This window comes from Notothenia coriiceps, unplaced genomic scaffold (assembly GCF_000735185.1).
Source record: "Notothenia coriiceps isolate Sejong01 unplaced genomic scaffold, NC01 NC01_scaffold00016819, whole genome shotgun sequence".
In the NCBI taxonomy this organism is placed as follows: domain Eukaryota; kingdom Metazoa; phylum Chordata; class Actinopteri; order Perciformes; family Nototheniidae; genus Notothenia; species Notothenia coriiceps.
In genome coordinates this window covers 2,621-17,960 of record NW_011349520.1, presented here as the reverse complement: position 1 = coordinate 17,960, position 15,340 = coordinate 2,621, and the positions used below count along the sequence as shown (strand labels likewise).

At 43.8% G+C, this 15,340-nt stretch overlaps 2 protein-coding genes across 2 annotated transcripts in view; both read right to left on the bottom strand.

Annotated features, from left to right (window-relative positions):
* Nucleotides 1–14,746, bottom strand: part of LOC104949787 (stromelysin-3-like) — a 38,317-nt gene extending 23,571 nt beyond the window's left edge. The window contains exon 1 of the mRNA XM_010776192.1: nucleotides 14,520–14,746. Coding sequence (XP_010774494.1) covers nucleotides 14,520–14,621 — 102 coding nt within the window. The 5' untranslated portion in view covers nucleotides 14,622–14,746. The remainder of the gene's footprint in view (nucleotides 1–14,519) is intronic.
* Nucleotides 4,694–6,496, bottom strand: LOC104949780 (uncharacterized). Its single transcript, XM_010776183.1, has 2 exons — nucleotides 5,234–6,496; nucleotides 4,694–5,084 (listed from the first exon to the last, which is right to left on the bottom strand). Exons 1-2 carry the CDS (start codon nucleotides 6,100–6,102, stop codon nucleotides 5,081–5,083), a joined length of 873 nt encoding a protein of 290 aa, XP_010774485.1. The 5' UTR covers nucleotides 6,103–6,496; the 3' UTR covers nucleotides 4,694–5,080.
* Nucleotides 14,747–15,340: the final 594 nt, after the last annotated feature.

The following is a 15,340-nucleotide window of genomic DNA, read 5'->3' as shown; positions in this document are numbered from 1 at the left end:
ATATATAGTTCACATAATGCATGTTTTTATTGGATTACTGTCATTGCCTTTTTGTTCCAAGATCCACTGTAATTGAAAACTATAAATGAATGTTATTGTAGTGATAACTCCCGATTAGCTCTTGTTTAAAAGTAACTCCACAATGATCGTATAAAAAGAACTGCATCTCTCTATGAAAGCTTATCTTGTTTTTTTTTTTTTTAAATCAGCCCACAGCCTTCTTTTTTTCTTTAAAATCGCTAAAATTTCAAAAATAGCTTTCATGCATTGTGGTCAGTATTTTTCATTACTGTACTGTATTTGTTTATTTAAAATGTTCGTGTCAACATTCTCATCTCAATGTAATGTTTTTCCTTTTAGTTTTTTCTTTTCCTTTAGTGTTATGTAACTGTACACTGTACACCAAGGGCCAAATTTATTTGTATTCCTTGTTCTTTGTACTGGCAATAAATTATGATTACTAATTATAATTGATCTCAGCGTATTTATAACCTACTCAGGAACCACAAAAATCCTCTTTCGGCCTCACATCCACCTCAAATCATTGGCCCAGATTATTGTTTATGATTAGTGCTGCGTTAATGATTGGTACTATTGTGGACAGGAGCAGAAAGCGCCACGGAAGAGTATTTTGAGGTGGGGGTGCTGAGGTGCCTGTCTGTCGCTACCCGTCTGCCAGCCTGCCCCTTATCTGCAGTGCGCATTGGCCGAGATGTCCGCCGTATTTTGACAACCTAACCCAACCCTTTAACTTCTGTTAGACAGCTGTCATACTGTATACATTTGTACTGTTGCAATGTATGCAAACAATGTAATGGCATATGCCCTGTCTACAGAAGTTAAAATCCATTTCTCACTTATTCTGACAATGTACTTAACCCCAATAAAAGAACCCAATAAAAACGAGTGTTAAAAATAGTGAAGTCACGCTTGTAATACAAGTAACTCATCTCTCTCGGAGTTTTCTTTTGTGCTTAGCCAAAAGCCACTGTTGTCAAGTGTCCTACTTGGCGTTGCCGTACGGAGTGAGTGTCCAATATGCGCGGACCATCTCGCACATGCGCACTGGAGAGGTAGGGGCAGGCGCGGCAGATCGGGAAACCCGTAGTGCACTGTCCGATTACTAATTACGCACCATACGCGCGGGGGGCAAACCACACACACACAGCATAACAATGGACTCCACTGAACACCTATAGATGGCCGAAGTCCCTCCCCTCCGGGGAGCTCCATGGCGACCTTATTTCGGAAAAATATGTATTGAAGTCATGGAGAGGAAAGGATTACTTTCGATCCCGTTAATGCTGCAACGAATTACACCATATTGATGTTTGTCAATTTAAAAGATTAATTTTTGCAGTCAAAACTAAAAAAACTGTGTGTAAAACTTTTGAAGCCCAAACACGTTTTTTGTTGTGAAACCTCTCAATGAACTACATCTCTTGCACAACAACACACGCTGTCATCAGATGGCCGTCACTACTGTCTGGTCAAAAAAGGGATTGCTACCCCACTATCACACAATGGCAAACCACGTCCAGAAGAATGTCATGCAAAGCTGCCCTGCCTGCCCCTTCCTTGATTGTCTTGAATGCTTGATCTTTTTAATGTTTAATATAACCATTTGTGCAGATAGCATGAACGTTGAAAAAGATTGCCGATGCTTAATGTAGCGTTAGTGTTTCTCCCCCGTCTTAAATAGTGTATATTATATAGAATGTCACCCACCGGTGTGACAGTACTCTTCAAAGGGTTCCGAAATATGACTATCTCTTACTGTTTAACATTTTGGTCTACTTAATGTTTACTTCCATGTTAAGGCTAATAAAAAATGACAAGGCTAAGCCGGGCTGTATGCTAACTAAACGGCTTCTACTAGCTAGGTAGCTAACTGATCCCCTCCTGGTTCCTTCATCAGGACGGAGCGAAAGAACGGCAAGACCCATTGCTGTATCAGTGGGGTGCGCTGGTACTTGGGCTCAAGCCCCGGATGTTTTCTGAAAAGCTCCCGGATGTTTCACTTAAAAAATATTAATATATATATAATTTTTTTTGAAATTTTGGAGTAATGTGCTGTCCGGTTGTTGTCTCGGACCCTTGACATGCAGACGTCGGCGCGACATTTGCCGATAAGTACTGCACAGTTCTTCCTAGAGCCTGCTGTTTAAGCTCATGGCTGTCAAATTTGGATATTAAAACCATCATGATTAAACAAGTGTGCAAGCAGGCGCACAAGCTGCCAGCAACACTGCAGCGATTATCGCACGTAATCTGACACAATCTGTCACCAGCCACGTGAAGAATGGATAATGTGTTCAGAATTTGTTGAATGTAGATGGTGCAAAATATCTGAGAGTGTGGTGAAACCTGATGTAAGAACGGTGGAAAAGAAATCTGAGTGATGTGTATACATTTACATCTTGTAAATAGCCTGTAACATGGAACTAAATTTTACCACTTGTATACTAGTATGCACGTGAATTGTGAACTAATTTGTATCGCACAGAAGAAACAAAAAGTTTGTAGCTTGTAGATAAAAAAGAAACCTTAGTGTTGACATACACTTGCAGAAAAACGTACCAAATTTTTTATAAATTATGTGTTCATTTCCACTCCTTGCACTGCACGTCAGCCTAGTAATCACCTCATGCAAACTCTCGTGCTCAGCGTTAGAGCTAGACGTGGACGATAGCTGAACTCGGAATGCAATACGGCTACGGAATCGCGTTGATCAACAGTGGCCTATGCAACATGATGTATTTTATCTTTTCAATCAGGATATGGAAAGCATGAGGCTGTTATTTTAAATGGTCATTTAATGTTGAACTTTAGTACGGTTGTTGGTCAATGCACTTTATCTATCAGAATGTTTTATTGTTTAGAAAGGTTATTAGAGAGTTGACACAAATGTACCTTGTAATAACTCCGAAGCATAAGTTCAGGTTTTCAAACGAGTCAGTTTATGACATCTGCAGTAAACATGAGATTCAGTGACCAGGTTAAACTCTGTGGCGTTGCCAGTATTCATACGAGCAGTAGTTAGATGCGTAACTATCGTTTATTCTTCCTACTGACCGCTATATGCGGTGCTTTAGTACTGAATGACATACTGAGCATAGTCACGTTGAAGTTTGTACTCTCCTATAATAATAATAATAATCAATAGATTTAATTTGTTAGCGCTTTTACAGGTGCTCAAGACGCTTTACAGATAATATGTGTAGAAAAAAGAAAAGAGAAGAAAGATCACAAATAATATATAGTTAAAGTTAAAGTCAAATAATACAAAAACAATCACCATTAAAAGCAGATTGAAGAGGTGAGTTTTGTGAGTTTTTTTGAAGGTGGTGAGGTCAGTGCAGTCTCTATGGGTGTGGAGTGAGTTCCAAGATGCATGGGCCAGCAACGGAGAAGGCTCTGTCCCCCAGGTCGGTGATTGGTGCGGTTGGATGGAATACGGAGGTTGGCTTCTGATGAGCGGAGGCACGCCGAAGAGTGTGATGGTGCAGCATGTCTGTGAGGTGATAGGGCCTGGTTGTTGGGCTTTGTAAGTAATGAGAGGACTTTGAAGTGGATTCTTTGACGGACGGGAGCCAGTGGGAGTTCTGGAGGATGAGAGTGATGTGGTATCGGAGCGGCTGTGGGTGAGGAGGCGGGCAGCAGAGTCTGGATATGTTGGAGTTTATTTGAGGAGTTTGGATGGATGCCATAGAGGATGCTATTGCAGTAGTCGAGTCGTGAAGTGATGAATGCATGAATCAGGGTTTCAGCAGCAGAGGAGGAGAGTGATGGGCGGAGACGGGCAATGTTTTTGAGGTGGAAAAAGGCGGTCCTGGTGATGTGATTTAATGTGGTGGTTGAATTTGAGCTGACTGTCGAAAATGACTCCGAGGTTGCGGATGTGAGGGGGGGAGATAGAGTGTGGCTGTCAATGTGAAGTTGAAATTCTGGATGTCTTGATACGGGTGGGGGCCGATGATGATGATGTCTGATTTGGCACTGTTCAGTTGGAGATAGTTTGTTTGCATCCATGCTTTTATTTCTGAGAGACAGTTGGTGAGAGTGGAGTGTTGTGGGGGTGATGGTTTTTGTTGAGATATAAAGTTGGATGTCATCGGCGTAGCAGTGAAATTGAAGGTTGTGGCGACAAATTATTTTGCCAAGGGGGAGCATGTAAAGGATGAAGAGGGGGGCCAAGCACCGAACCCTGGGGGACGCCTTGGGACAGAGGAGCAGTGGAAGGGGTGCAGTTGTTGATGTTGATAAACTGATGTCTGTCGGTGAGGTAGGATTTCAGCCAGGAGAGTGCAGTGTCAGTGATGTTGAGTGATGATTCGAGGAGGGACAGCAGGATGGTGTGGTTGATGGTGTCGAATGCTGCGGTGAGGTCGAGGAGGATGAGGATGTTCAGGTTTGCCGGAGTCAGAGGAGAGGAGGAGGTCGTTTGTGATTTTCAGAAGAGCTGTTTCTGTGCTGTGTTTGATCGGAAACCGGATTGAAATGGCTCAAAGAGGTCATTGGAGCTGAGGTGGGATTTTAGTTGTGAGGCAATGACACGTTCAAGTATTTTTGACAGAAAGGGGAGATTTGAGATGGGCCGGAAGTTGGACATGATGTCAGGTGTGAGTCCAGGTCTTTTGAGAATGGGTGTGACAGCAGCCAGTTTGAGAGAGGGGGAACTGATCCAGATCTGAGGGAGGAGTTAATTGATGGTGGCGATGAGCTGGGACATGGCAGGGAGGCTCTCTTTAACAAATTTGGAGGGCATTGGGTCAAGTGTGCAGGTGGAGTTAATTCCAGTCATGAAGTGGGACAGTTGCATGGGGGTCACAGGGGAGAAGTGGGACAGGGGCTGTGAGGTGAAGGGGGGGAGCCAGGAGAGGAGGTGGGGGGTGCTGATGAGGGTGTCAGATTGCTGTAAATGTTGCTGATTTTGGTTTGGAAAAACGAAAGGAAGGAGTTGCACTGTTCGGTGGTGAAGGACGAGGTGGCGTTGTCACAGGGTTTGAGAAGTTTGCTGATGGTGGAGAAGAGACGCTTGGGGTTGCTGGAGCCAGACTGAATGAGTTGTGAGTAGTAATTAGACCGGGCTGCTTTGAGTGCATTACTGTACTGCTGGAGATAGTCTTTGTAGATTTGAAGATGGACTGTTAGTGTGGTTTTCTTGTGTTGGCGTTCAAGTTGACGTTTCCTTGATTTCATTTGGCGGAGTTCGGGGGTATACCAGGGGGCGGAGTGTATGAAAGAGACATTTTTAGTTTTTGTGGGGGCCAGTTCATTGAGACAGAAGGAGAGGGTGCTGTTATAATAGTCCACAAGTTCAGATAGGTTTTCAGAAAGTGGGGGGGGGGAGACAGACATCTTGCAGGTAATGGAGGCAGTGATTGCTGAAGGTGAGATGGATTTGAGGTGTCTGTAGGTTATTGTGCGTTTTTGCTTTTGGGCGGGGATGGGGATGTTGATGTCCATGATGATGGCCAGGTGATCAGAGACGTGGAGATTGAGGCTGGACAGGTGATGGATGGTGAGACCAGTGGAGCAGACCAAGTCCAGGATGTGACCACGGCTGTGTGTTGGGAAGTTGATGTGTTGAGAGAAGTTGCAGCAATGAAGGGTTTCCTTAAATTCAGAGGCATATTTGCAGGTCGGGTCGTCAATATGAATGTTAAAATCACCAAAGAGGAGAACAGATGGGGATATGGCAGAAAGCTGAGTGAGAATGTCAGAGAGGTCGGAGAGAAAGGAGGGGTTTGGCTTCGGGGGACGGTAGATGATGGCTGTGACCAGGGGAGTGGGACCAGAGAGTTTAAAGATCAGGTGTTCAAATGAAGAAGCATCAGGGATGGGGATTATGGTAGCTTTTATTTCCTTTCTGATAATAGCAGCTATACCACCACCCTGCCCTTGTGGGCGAGGTTTGTCAATGTATGTGAATCCTGCTGGGGTGATTTGATTTAAAGAAAAATAGTCCAGGGGCTTTTGCCATGTTTCGGTCAGATACAGAAAGTCCAGGTTATTGTCTTTAATGAATTCATTCAGAATGTGGCTTTTATTGTGGATGGAGCGTGTGTTGAGCAGGGCTGCTCTGAGGTGACGTTGCATTGGGGGGGGTTGTGTGGACCGGGGGAGTGGAAGGAGATTGGTCAGATTCACGTGTTTTTTGTTGTGATGGCGTAGTGTGGGCGTGTGACAGGACCGAATGGACGGGATGGAGTGTGGAGACGTGGAATGAAATAAAAGCCTCTGTGTGGAGGACGGCGTTTGCGGAGTATCTCATTATCTGCGAGGATGTCCATGCAGTCCGGAGGCAGGCGGTTATTAAAGGAGTGGAGATCTGACAGGGAGTAGAGCGGCGGCATGATCCCGTGAAGTGGCGCTAGCACGGAGCTAGCTAATGCTGGGGACCCGGGCAGCAGAGACCAGGAGCCGGATGACCGTGGAAGAAGGAGCGGTGTGAGTCCAGATAAAATGAGAGTGATAATCCATAGCATATCAGGAGAATGATTCCAGTGGTTTCCGGAGGAGAATCGTAGGAGGGGCTGACAGCCTGGTGCAGAGTCGGAGCCGGGTGACCAGCCTACTAGCTTGTTAGCTAGCTTGATAGCCACCGGCTGTAGGCGGCAGGGAGAGACGATGTCAGCGGGGAAGCCGGCTGATCGCAGCGGGATGGGAAGACCCACACGAGCCGCGGAGTTAGGGTGGAGTTAGGCTGGAGTTGGGGTTGAGTTGGGGTGGAGTTGGGGTGGAGACAGAATTGTTAGCTCGGCAGACTTCAGGGAGCCGAGGAGCATCTAGGTAGCAGCCTGCTAGGTCCGATAATGCTAGCTAGCTAACGGGCTAGGGACCGATGAGCAGGAAAGAGCCAGCAGGTAGAAGATGACAACACAAAGATCTGTGTCGATTCGATATAGAGATGCTGCTATTTTTGCTGATGACTGACGTTTCAAAAGTATAGAGCCAGACAGGAGAGGTTCTAATCTGGACTAAAGAACAATATTTGGGGCAGAGGAGCGGCGAACAAACAACGCCAGCATCCTCGGCGACCCGGGAAAATTGTAGTCCGAAGTCCGATCTTGCAACCATGCATTTAATTAAGTGGAGTTGAAAGGTCGCCTGAATTCGTTTTTAGAGTGTAGGTGTCTCACTATGGGATGCTTCTCACCACGTATCCCTCAGAAGCATCAATCTCATTATGCCAATGCTGATTGGCTGGTGATCATGACATCATTGTCAGGGAATCCACCTACCCTTGAACTTACTTGTGCTACAAAGCAGCGCCATTCACACACCTCTTCTCGCTTCGGAGCATATCTCAACATGTTTATTAGGCTCAGCTTAACTGTCCATAGACTGGAACTATTTTAACATTCATCATTCTGTCGCATGGCGCTAGATAGCTTGATATGCTTCAACTCTCAGGACTTCACCATTGACTGGAGCTTATAGCCGTTTTTTTGAGGTTTTTCGAAATTAGTTTTGATAGAGATATTAGCACACCAGCTAATACACTGTCCCATTCAGTTGGCACTCGAGCTAACGAGGGTGGACCCTACCTGTAGCAATACCTCAAGAACTGATCATAATCAGCTTCACCTGTACTTTTTGTTTAATGCTAGTCTTAGCATAAATATATTCTAGCCTCTTAATTTTGCTCTCAAAGTGCACCAAAATGATGCATTTAAATAAGGACAATTTTATTGTAGGCATACCCTCGGAAACCCTAGAGGGTCGGGTGTCCACCCATCTTACTACTCCTAATCCTGTGTAAACACTGAAGATTAAAATATTGCAACCTTCTAACTTCTATAGTTCCCATCTTTGTTTGAATCATGATATGTGCTGTGAATTAATTAGTGCAAACTAATCATCGAGAAACTTAGTGATGTGCACTTAATAAATACAAGTACCAACGCCATCATGCCAAACTCACCCAGCAGAATCACTTGAACTGTGAATACATCCCCTCCTCTCACCTTGTAGTGAAGGAAACAGAATAGCTCTGAAGCATCTGATTAACTTTATGCTGAAGGGGTGCATGTGCCTCTTAACTGCATCCCCCCCTGTTGTTTCTCATCCGCCACTCACAGCCCGGCGCAGCTGTGACCTAGATCTACTCGATGGGAACGCTCTGATGTCACCTTTGCTCTCACGGTGTCCAGACCAATCGCTTGGCTAGAAAAAAATCGCCAAACAGAACAGAGAACCAAGGGGCTCAGGGTTTATTGACAAAAACAGTTTGCTGCTAGCTCCCCCTCTTCACTCCGGAGAGAAGCAGGCAATCTGTGAATCCTACTGCCCTGAATGCCACAGACACTGAGGCCTGTTGGGGCCTGTGTAATCACTCACTCTTTTGTCAACAAATTGACAAAACTACAGATTAGACTTTCCAGTGAAATGACCGGCAGACATAACAAAGTTGTCAACACAGGTGCAACACAATTCTGATAATGTGTTGCAAGTAGAGTCATTTTTGACGTGTAGAAACCGGGTTTTCAACTCGACTGATAATCACTCTGTCGACAAAGACATGTCATAACACCACAATTGCCTGGCTTCTGATTAGTGTGGATTCAACTCTGGAAAAGTATTTCAAGTATGCAAAAACATGGAGTACCAATGAATCAACACAAAGGAAGCACTCTAACTGATAGTTATGCCAGGATCAGAACAGAAAATATGTTTCACATTAAATGTTATATGGAAGTTCTAAATTTCCCTATGCTTTTTCTCAAATGTTTAACATTATACAATTCAGTATTTAAGGGGCCATAAAAAAGGGGCCCATTTGTAATGTCTTGGTGCGTTCAAAACTCATCTGCTTGCTTTTTTCTCTATGAACTTTCATCTCAAAGAACTAGGCTATTTCATGGAGCAATAGAAGGTGGAACAGTTCTTTTTGCATGATGTTTGTCTCTTTTTTTGTCTGTTTTGACCAAAGACCACAGGATTTGACCCACCAACATGTTCTTACTCTCAACTTATTAACGGACTGGGTTACCCTCAAGCAGCATTTTTCAAAGCTTAGGGCAGACCAATTTCAACAGGTGGTTGATAAACATATGTGACAACATTTAAATATGGTATATTCCTGCTTGGATATATTTAGGAAAAGATAAGGAGTGTAGGTTAAAGCAAGTATCTTTGAGTTTCATAGATTAGGTAGGTTATCTAAGTGAAAAAGGGAACATTTGTTTATATTGACTTTTGGTTTCACACTGGACATGAACAACAGTCTCTTGGTGGAAAGTCCAGTGTTTGTTTGTCCTGTCGCTTTTTGCAGTACCTCTGACTTTCTTATTATCAACAGTCATAATAACCAGGGTCAATTGAGGTCGCTCTGCACGTGTAACCCCCCCTCTAGAGTATGTTCTGCACTGAAAAAAAGGAAACGTTGACTCTAATTAAATGTATAATGTCAACAGATTTCACATAACTGTATTAAGTTAGTTGAAAGCCATAATATTACGTTTTAATACAAAATATTAGGTTCAACTTAATATTATTGCTTTCAACTAATCTAATACAGTTATCTGAAATGTGTTGACATAATACATTTGCAATCAACGTTTCAGTTTTTTCAATGTGGACAGTGCTTGGATACTGAAGTCAGAACTTTCAAGGGCTACCAAGCAAATGTAGTTAGTACCAACTAATCAGAGATGGAGTACTCGAGTCCTGGACTCGGACTTGAGTGCCGATTTTCGGGACTCGTGACTCGACTCGGATTCGCACACTGATTGACGCGACTCGGACTTGGACTCGTGAATTCTCGCGCACGATGACTTGGACTCGGACTCGTGAATTATCGCGTACGCCGACTTGGACTAGGACTCGTGAATTTTTCCCCCCACGATGACTCGGACTCGACTCTTACATTGACACTCTGACTTGGACCCGGACTCGAGCTAGTTTTTCTCTGGAGTCTGATGTCCTCTATCCTGGCGTGTGCACCTGCGAGGCGAGTTCACGTACTGGGCCCCGCTATTCCAGTCTAAAGATGTCTAGAGACACACCCCGCATCTGCTGTATGCTTTCACACATTCTGCTTCCACATTGGAAAAGAGCAGCGCAAAATGCTCGTTATGTGGAAACAATATTGAAGAGAAGGCTCCATAACACATTACTCTAAGGGTCGAGTTCAGACATATACGCTGTCTTGAACACTATCAGGTGATCTAATCAATAAATAAAGATTCAGCCGATAACACGAAAGCACATGGCTACCATGCAGAATGACGTCATTTTGCATGCTAAGCAGCCATGTGTACGTTTTTGATTTTGTGTGACACGGACAAAAAGGGGAAAATCGTGTTGGTGAACACGAATCAATGGTTTAAATGTTGTGACTATAACACGAAATGCCGTGAGACTGGGTTGGACTGACAGGCTGCAGGATGCCAGGACAGATACTACTGTATCTATTAATATAAAGATAGTAGAGCACCTGAAAGTTTCAAAATCCCGGTACGGGTAATGGTGTCAATATTGTTTGTGTGTAGGATACCCAACTTTACGCTCAACATGATGAAAATGTGCAATTCTCACTTCTTACACTGCAATACCCTATTAGCTATTTTGTACCATCCATTTCAATATAACCGTTCTTTCACTGGAGTATAAAGTGCTCCACTGAAAGGTAGGAGTCCTTATCCTCCTTCAAACACCCTGTTCATGGCATGACTCTGACGCTCTTGCTAGCTTGTCTCAAACATAGCTCACTCGTTGGCAGTTAGCACTAGCTAGAGCATTTTTCTTACTAGCTAGACCAAGCTTCTACAACACGGTCAAGCAGCAGAATTTTCCGTACCACATTCTGGTTTGTGCAGAGTTTAATAGTGTTTTATACTGTCAGGAATTTGTTCGTTCAACTTTAGGGTAAGAGCAACACTCACTGCTGCATTTCTGATGATAGAATTGAATTTTGCGTGATTTGTCTGACAAATGTAAGTACATCACCATCCCCTTTGCATCTGTGCTCTAAACAGCTCTGCCTGTGGGATTGGTTGATGCTTCAGCCTTTCAAAACAACTTGCAACCCTCCCTACAAAATCAACACTTGCACCCTTCTCAGAAGTATTCCAAGTAACCACCACATTCTACTCCGTAACTGCTTATCTGAGTTGCCCTTCTGTTTTGAAAAATCTCTTATTTTTCCCGTGTACCTGTAAACAAGACATTCCTGTGGAAAAAGCATGCATTCTAAACCAGCCATCTCTGTAAATATGGGTTATGCTTCAGGAAGTAATCATATGATACAGTGGAAGAGAGCATACAAGGCATCCAGATGTACAGCATATACAAATTGTATAGAAACATATTACATAAAGAGCAGCATGTGGTCGGGGTTGCTAAAGGGCATGAATGAATCTTACTTTAAATACTATCGAATATATAGTGATAGGGTCAAGCATACACTCTTACTTCTGGGTATTTTTCTCGGAACACAACCAACTTCAGACATCTTTATTTTGATTCCAACTACACTTCTGTAAAGTGTTGAGTTGACAAATATAACCAGGGGTGTAAAGTGGGGGCATAGAGAGGTGAAGTCCCTCCCTTTCCGGGGGACCTCCATGGGACCTTATTCCGGAAAAATTATGTATTGAAGTCAATGGCGAGAGAAAGATTATCTTTCGATACCGTTTGAATTGTGCCACGAATTACACACATGATGTTTGTCAATTTAAAATATATTTTTGTAAGTCAAAACAATTAAAATGTGTCGTAAAACTGTGAAGTAACACTTTTTTTTGGTGTGAAATCGCTGAATGAACTACATCTCCCGTCTCGCACCACACACCAAGATGGCTGTCACGTTGGCACATTTCACTTCTTTCTTTCAGAATGAGGCGAAAAGTATTAAAAGAGGTGAAAATCACTACAACTCTGGGCATGTTGAGAGCTGTACATACACAAAATGGGAGTTAGTCGGTTCCGTAAGAGCCAGCATGCGGGACCGGGATTCTGGGATTTGTAGTCTTTCTAGTCGCGTATTTTTCATAGTCTTATATTTCAACAGTTTTATGACAAACTGTGACTTTTTTTTATATGGAAATTATTTGTAAGATTGACAAACATCATGTGTGTAATTCGTGGCACATTCAAACGGATCGAAAGAATAATCTTTCTCTCCCCATCGACTTCAAATACAAGAGAGGTTTCTCAATACTCTAATTTCCCCTCCTCGACTCCTATCCTCGAGACTTACGGTACGTCCACACAGCAGAGTTAAAAAAATCTTCCAACGCTTCTGCCCATTCACTTTGAATGGGGTGACGTCACTTTGCCTCACTTTTAGCCGAACTGCATTGTGGGAAGCGGAGATTTCCAGGCATCTCAGGCTTCAGAAGTTGAGCAATGTTCAACTTTTTAATCTTCTGAAGCTTTCGGTTGAAGCGTCAGCCAATCAAATCATATGCCAGTACAAGCTCCAGCCAATCAATTCGCTGCTTGTGTGTCAGGGGCGGGAGATTCATGTGATTGGTTCTTGGTCGAGCTTCAGACACGCCTGCCGGCAAGCTTTTTCCAAAGCCGCTGTGTGGACGTACCGTTAGTCCCGCCCACAGGAGATGCGAGCGGAGGACTGACGGCCCCTACACACGCGGCGTGCGTTGCCGCTTGGCGGTGGGCGTGTCTTGAGCTTGGGGAGTTTACGCGAGCAACGCGACCAACAACCAATCACATGAATCTCTCCTTTCAATTGCATAAAAGGTTTTTCATCTCAGACTTTATATGATGAACATTTATGACATTAATGTCTATGGTGCTATTTTACGCAACATTCCATGCTGGCTAAATACTGTCTATGCCTGCTAGCTGTCCATTCAAATTAAGTACACTGGATATAAACTCTCCAAACAGGCGAAAACCTACCAGTTTCACCCACTGTCTCTGCCACCTCCCTCCATGCCTGGCTCCTCCGGTTTGTATCCCGGTAGGTGAACAGGGACTGATCATAAAGCACTGGGTGATTCACTACCACTACGATTATTTTCTCCTACATTTTTGGGCATATGAGGAAATGAACTGCGGTATGGCTCTCCCAGCATACACGCGGGTTTATTGGCTAGCGCTTGTACTGGCAGATTTGCATAAACAGGATTTGATTGGCTGACGCCTCCGTCGAGGCGTCAAAAGTAGAACATTGCTCTACTTTTGCAGCGAGCACCGCGAGAAAAGCTACGCTTTGCTCCCACAATGCAGTTCGGCGAATCGCGACGTCACCCCATTCAAAGTGAATGGGCAGAAGCGTTGAAGCGGCAACGCACGCCGTCGTGTGTAGGGGCCGTGAGGAGGGGAACCGAGGAGAGAGGAGGGGAAATTAGAGTATTGAGAAACCTCTATACTTTTTCCGAAATAAGGTCCGATGGGTCGGAAGTAGATGGGCGGGACTTCGCCTCTCTATTAAGTTTCGGAGGTTGTCCATTTTCTTTTTTGATCTTAACTTAAACTAAAAAAAGTTTAGTGACTGGATCTTGCAATGACGCTTTTTCAGTGACACATTCTGTCCGAAGACAAACAGACACATGGCCAAAGTCTCAAAAACCTCTCCTAGTTCCTGCAGTAGGAGCTCAAGGAGGACATGTTTCCTCTGTTACACACAAACATCGCTGTCAGGGCAGGTAAATATGTCAGAGAGATTAAAAAAAAAGCCACCGAAACACATGGCTGTCCTATATGTGTAACGCGTGCCACTGTCGCCGTCATTACGGGTCCATATGCTGGTCCTGGACCCCTGTCTTTTATGGTGTTGTTGACAAAATGCCCCTAAGACCTGTTATTACTGCTTCCTGCCCTGCAGAGGAGGGGAACTCAGCAACCTCTCTTTCTCTCTCGCCTAGCCAGAAATCTGAGCTGGGTGCACTGAAGCAAAACCAAAACACTCCGCTGTCATGCTGCATGCACGGAATGGAGAGCACGTCAGGTGGTGGCCGCAAAGTCATGAATCCTACTGCTGAGCAGACACAAAAATAAAGAGTAATGATAGTATTGTTTTGCACGTAAGAGCAGCTTCCGGGCTAATTACAGTGACAGGCCAGCTCCTGTGTTTAAAACTAAACATTTTCTTAATTACAACATAAGCGCCAATTGTCCAGATGATTCAGAGGAAATAGTGTGTATTCAGTGCGGTTGTGAGCGTTGTTAGGTGCACATTTTGCTTTAGAAAAGAACTTCTTAAAACTAAAATTAATTCTTAATACACAAATGTACATCGGTGTCTTTTTCTGCAGCAAAAAAAGATTCATTCGGCTCCAAAGTTTGCAAAGGAAAACAGTTGAAAACGTGTGTGCATGTGTGTGCCCTGTGTGTGTTTAGGGGGTGGGGGGGACCCTTGTAGCGGCAGAAAGAATGGAGAAAGTCAACACTGCAGATTCCATAAAACATGCAAAATAATAAATCATTCCCCATGCGTGCAACACGTTAAACCAAACCCAAAACATAAACAAAGTAGACTATTGGTAGGCCTACGTTTTTTCTGCTTTGCAACAAGTTTGAAAAACGAGTGTCCTCAAACTCACCGGTGCTTTGTACCTGCTGGATCCCCGCACTGGAAGACAAAGTGTACTCTGCAGGCAATGTAGTGCAAAGACGCAGCAGCACACGGCCAGAGAAGTCCGCATCCTCGCCCCGTCAGGAGCCGTGCTGGTGCACAGGCGGGCTGGATGTGGCGCAGGAGGAGCGGTGAGCAAAGCCGGGAGTCACACGGCTGCAGAATCCGGGGCTACGTCTCTTTAAATAGACTCTGACTTCTTTGTTCTCCTAAAGGTTTTTTTCCTTCACTTACACTTTTTTTTTTTTTTTTTTACAGCCCAGGGCTGATAATACCACCCGCTACCATGTGACTCTTAACCCTTTCTCCGCCGCGTGCCGGCAATTCAAAACATTTGAGAGCTTTGCTTGATTCACCCACCTGTGGTTATTGATTATGAAGAAACCATATATTTAGTTATTTTAAATATTTATTTTAAATACACACGGCATTTAACATTGTAAACAGAGACAGCAGTGCATGGGCAGGCACACTGCAGGGGATATTATAGGATTAGTATAAGAGTATTATTACACAAAAACCTAGAGTAAAACTAACCAGCAAACCAATCAAAAAATGCAAATCCTCTTTATGAGGGGAGAAATATATAATCAATGTTAAACAACACAGAGGCCTACCTTATTGGAAAGACACTGAATACCCCAAACAAATATATATTTTTTAATGTTATTGTTCATTTAACTAAAAGTCCTTCATGTTTCAGCTCCCTGTGGAGGAAAAAGTATTCAGATTCTTTACTTGACTAAAAGTACTAATACCACACTGTAGAAATACTACATTTTAAGTAAA

What these genes read in the sequence shown, in the direction of transcription:
- LOC104949780 (XM_010776183.1), bottom strand. Translation starts at nt 6,102, where the DNA reads ATGCAACGTCACCTCAGAGCAGCCCTGCTCAACACACGCTCCATCCAC.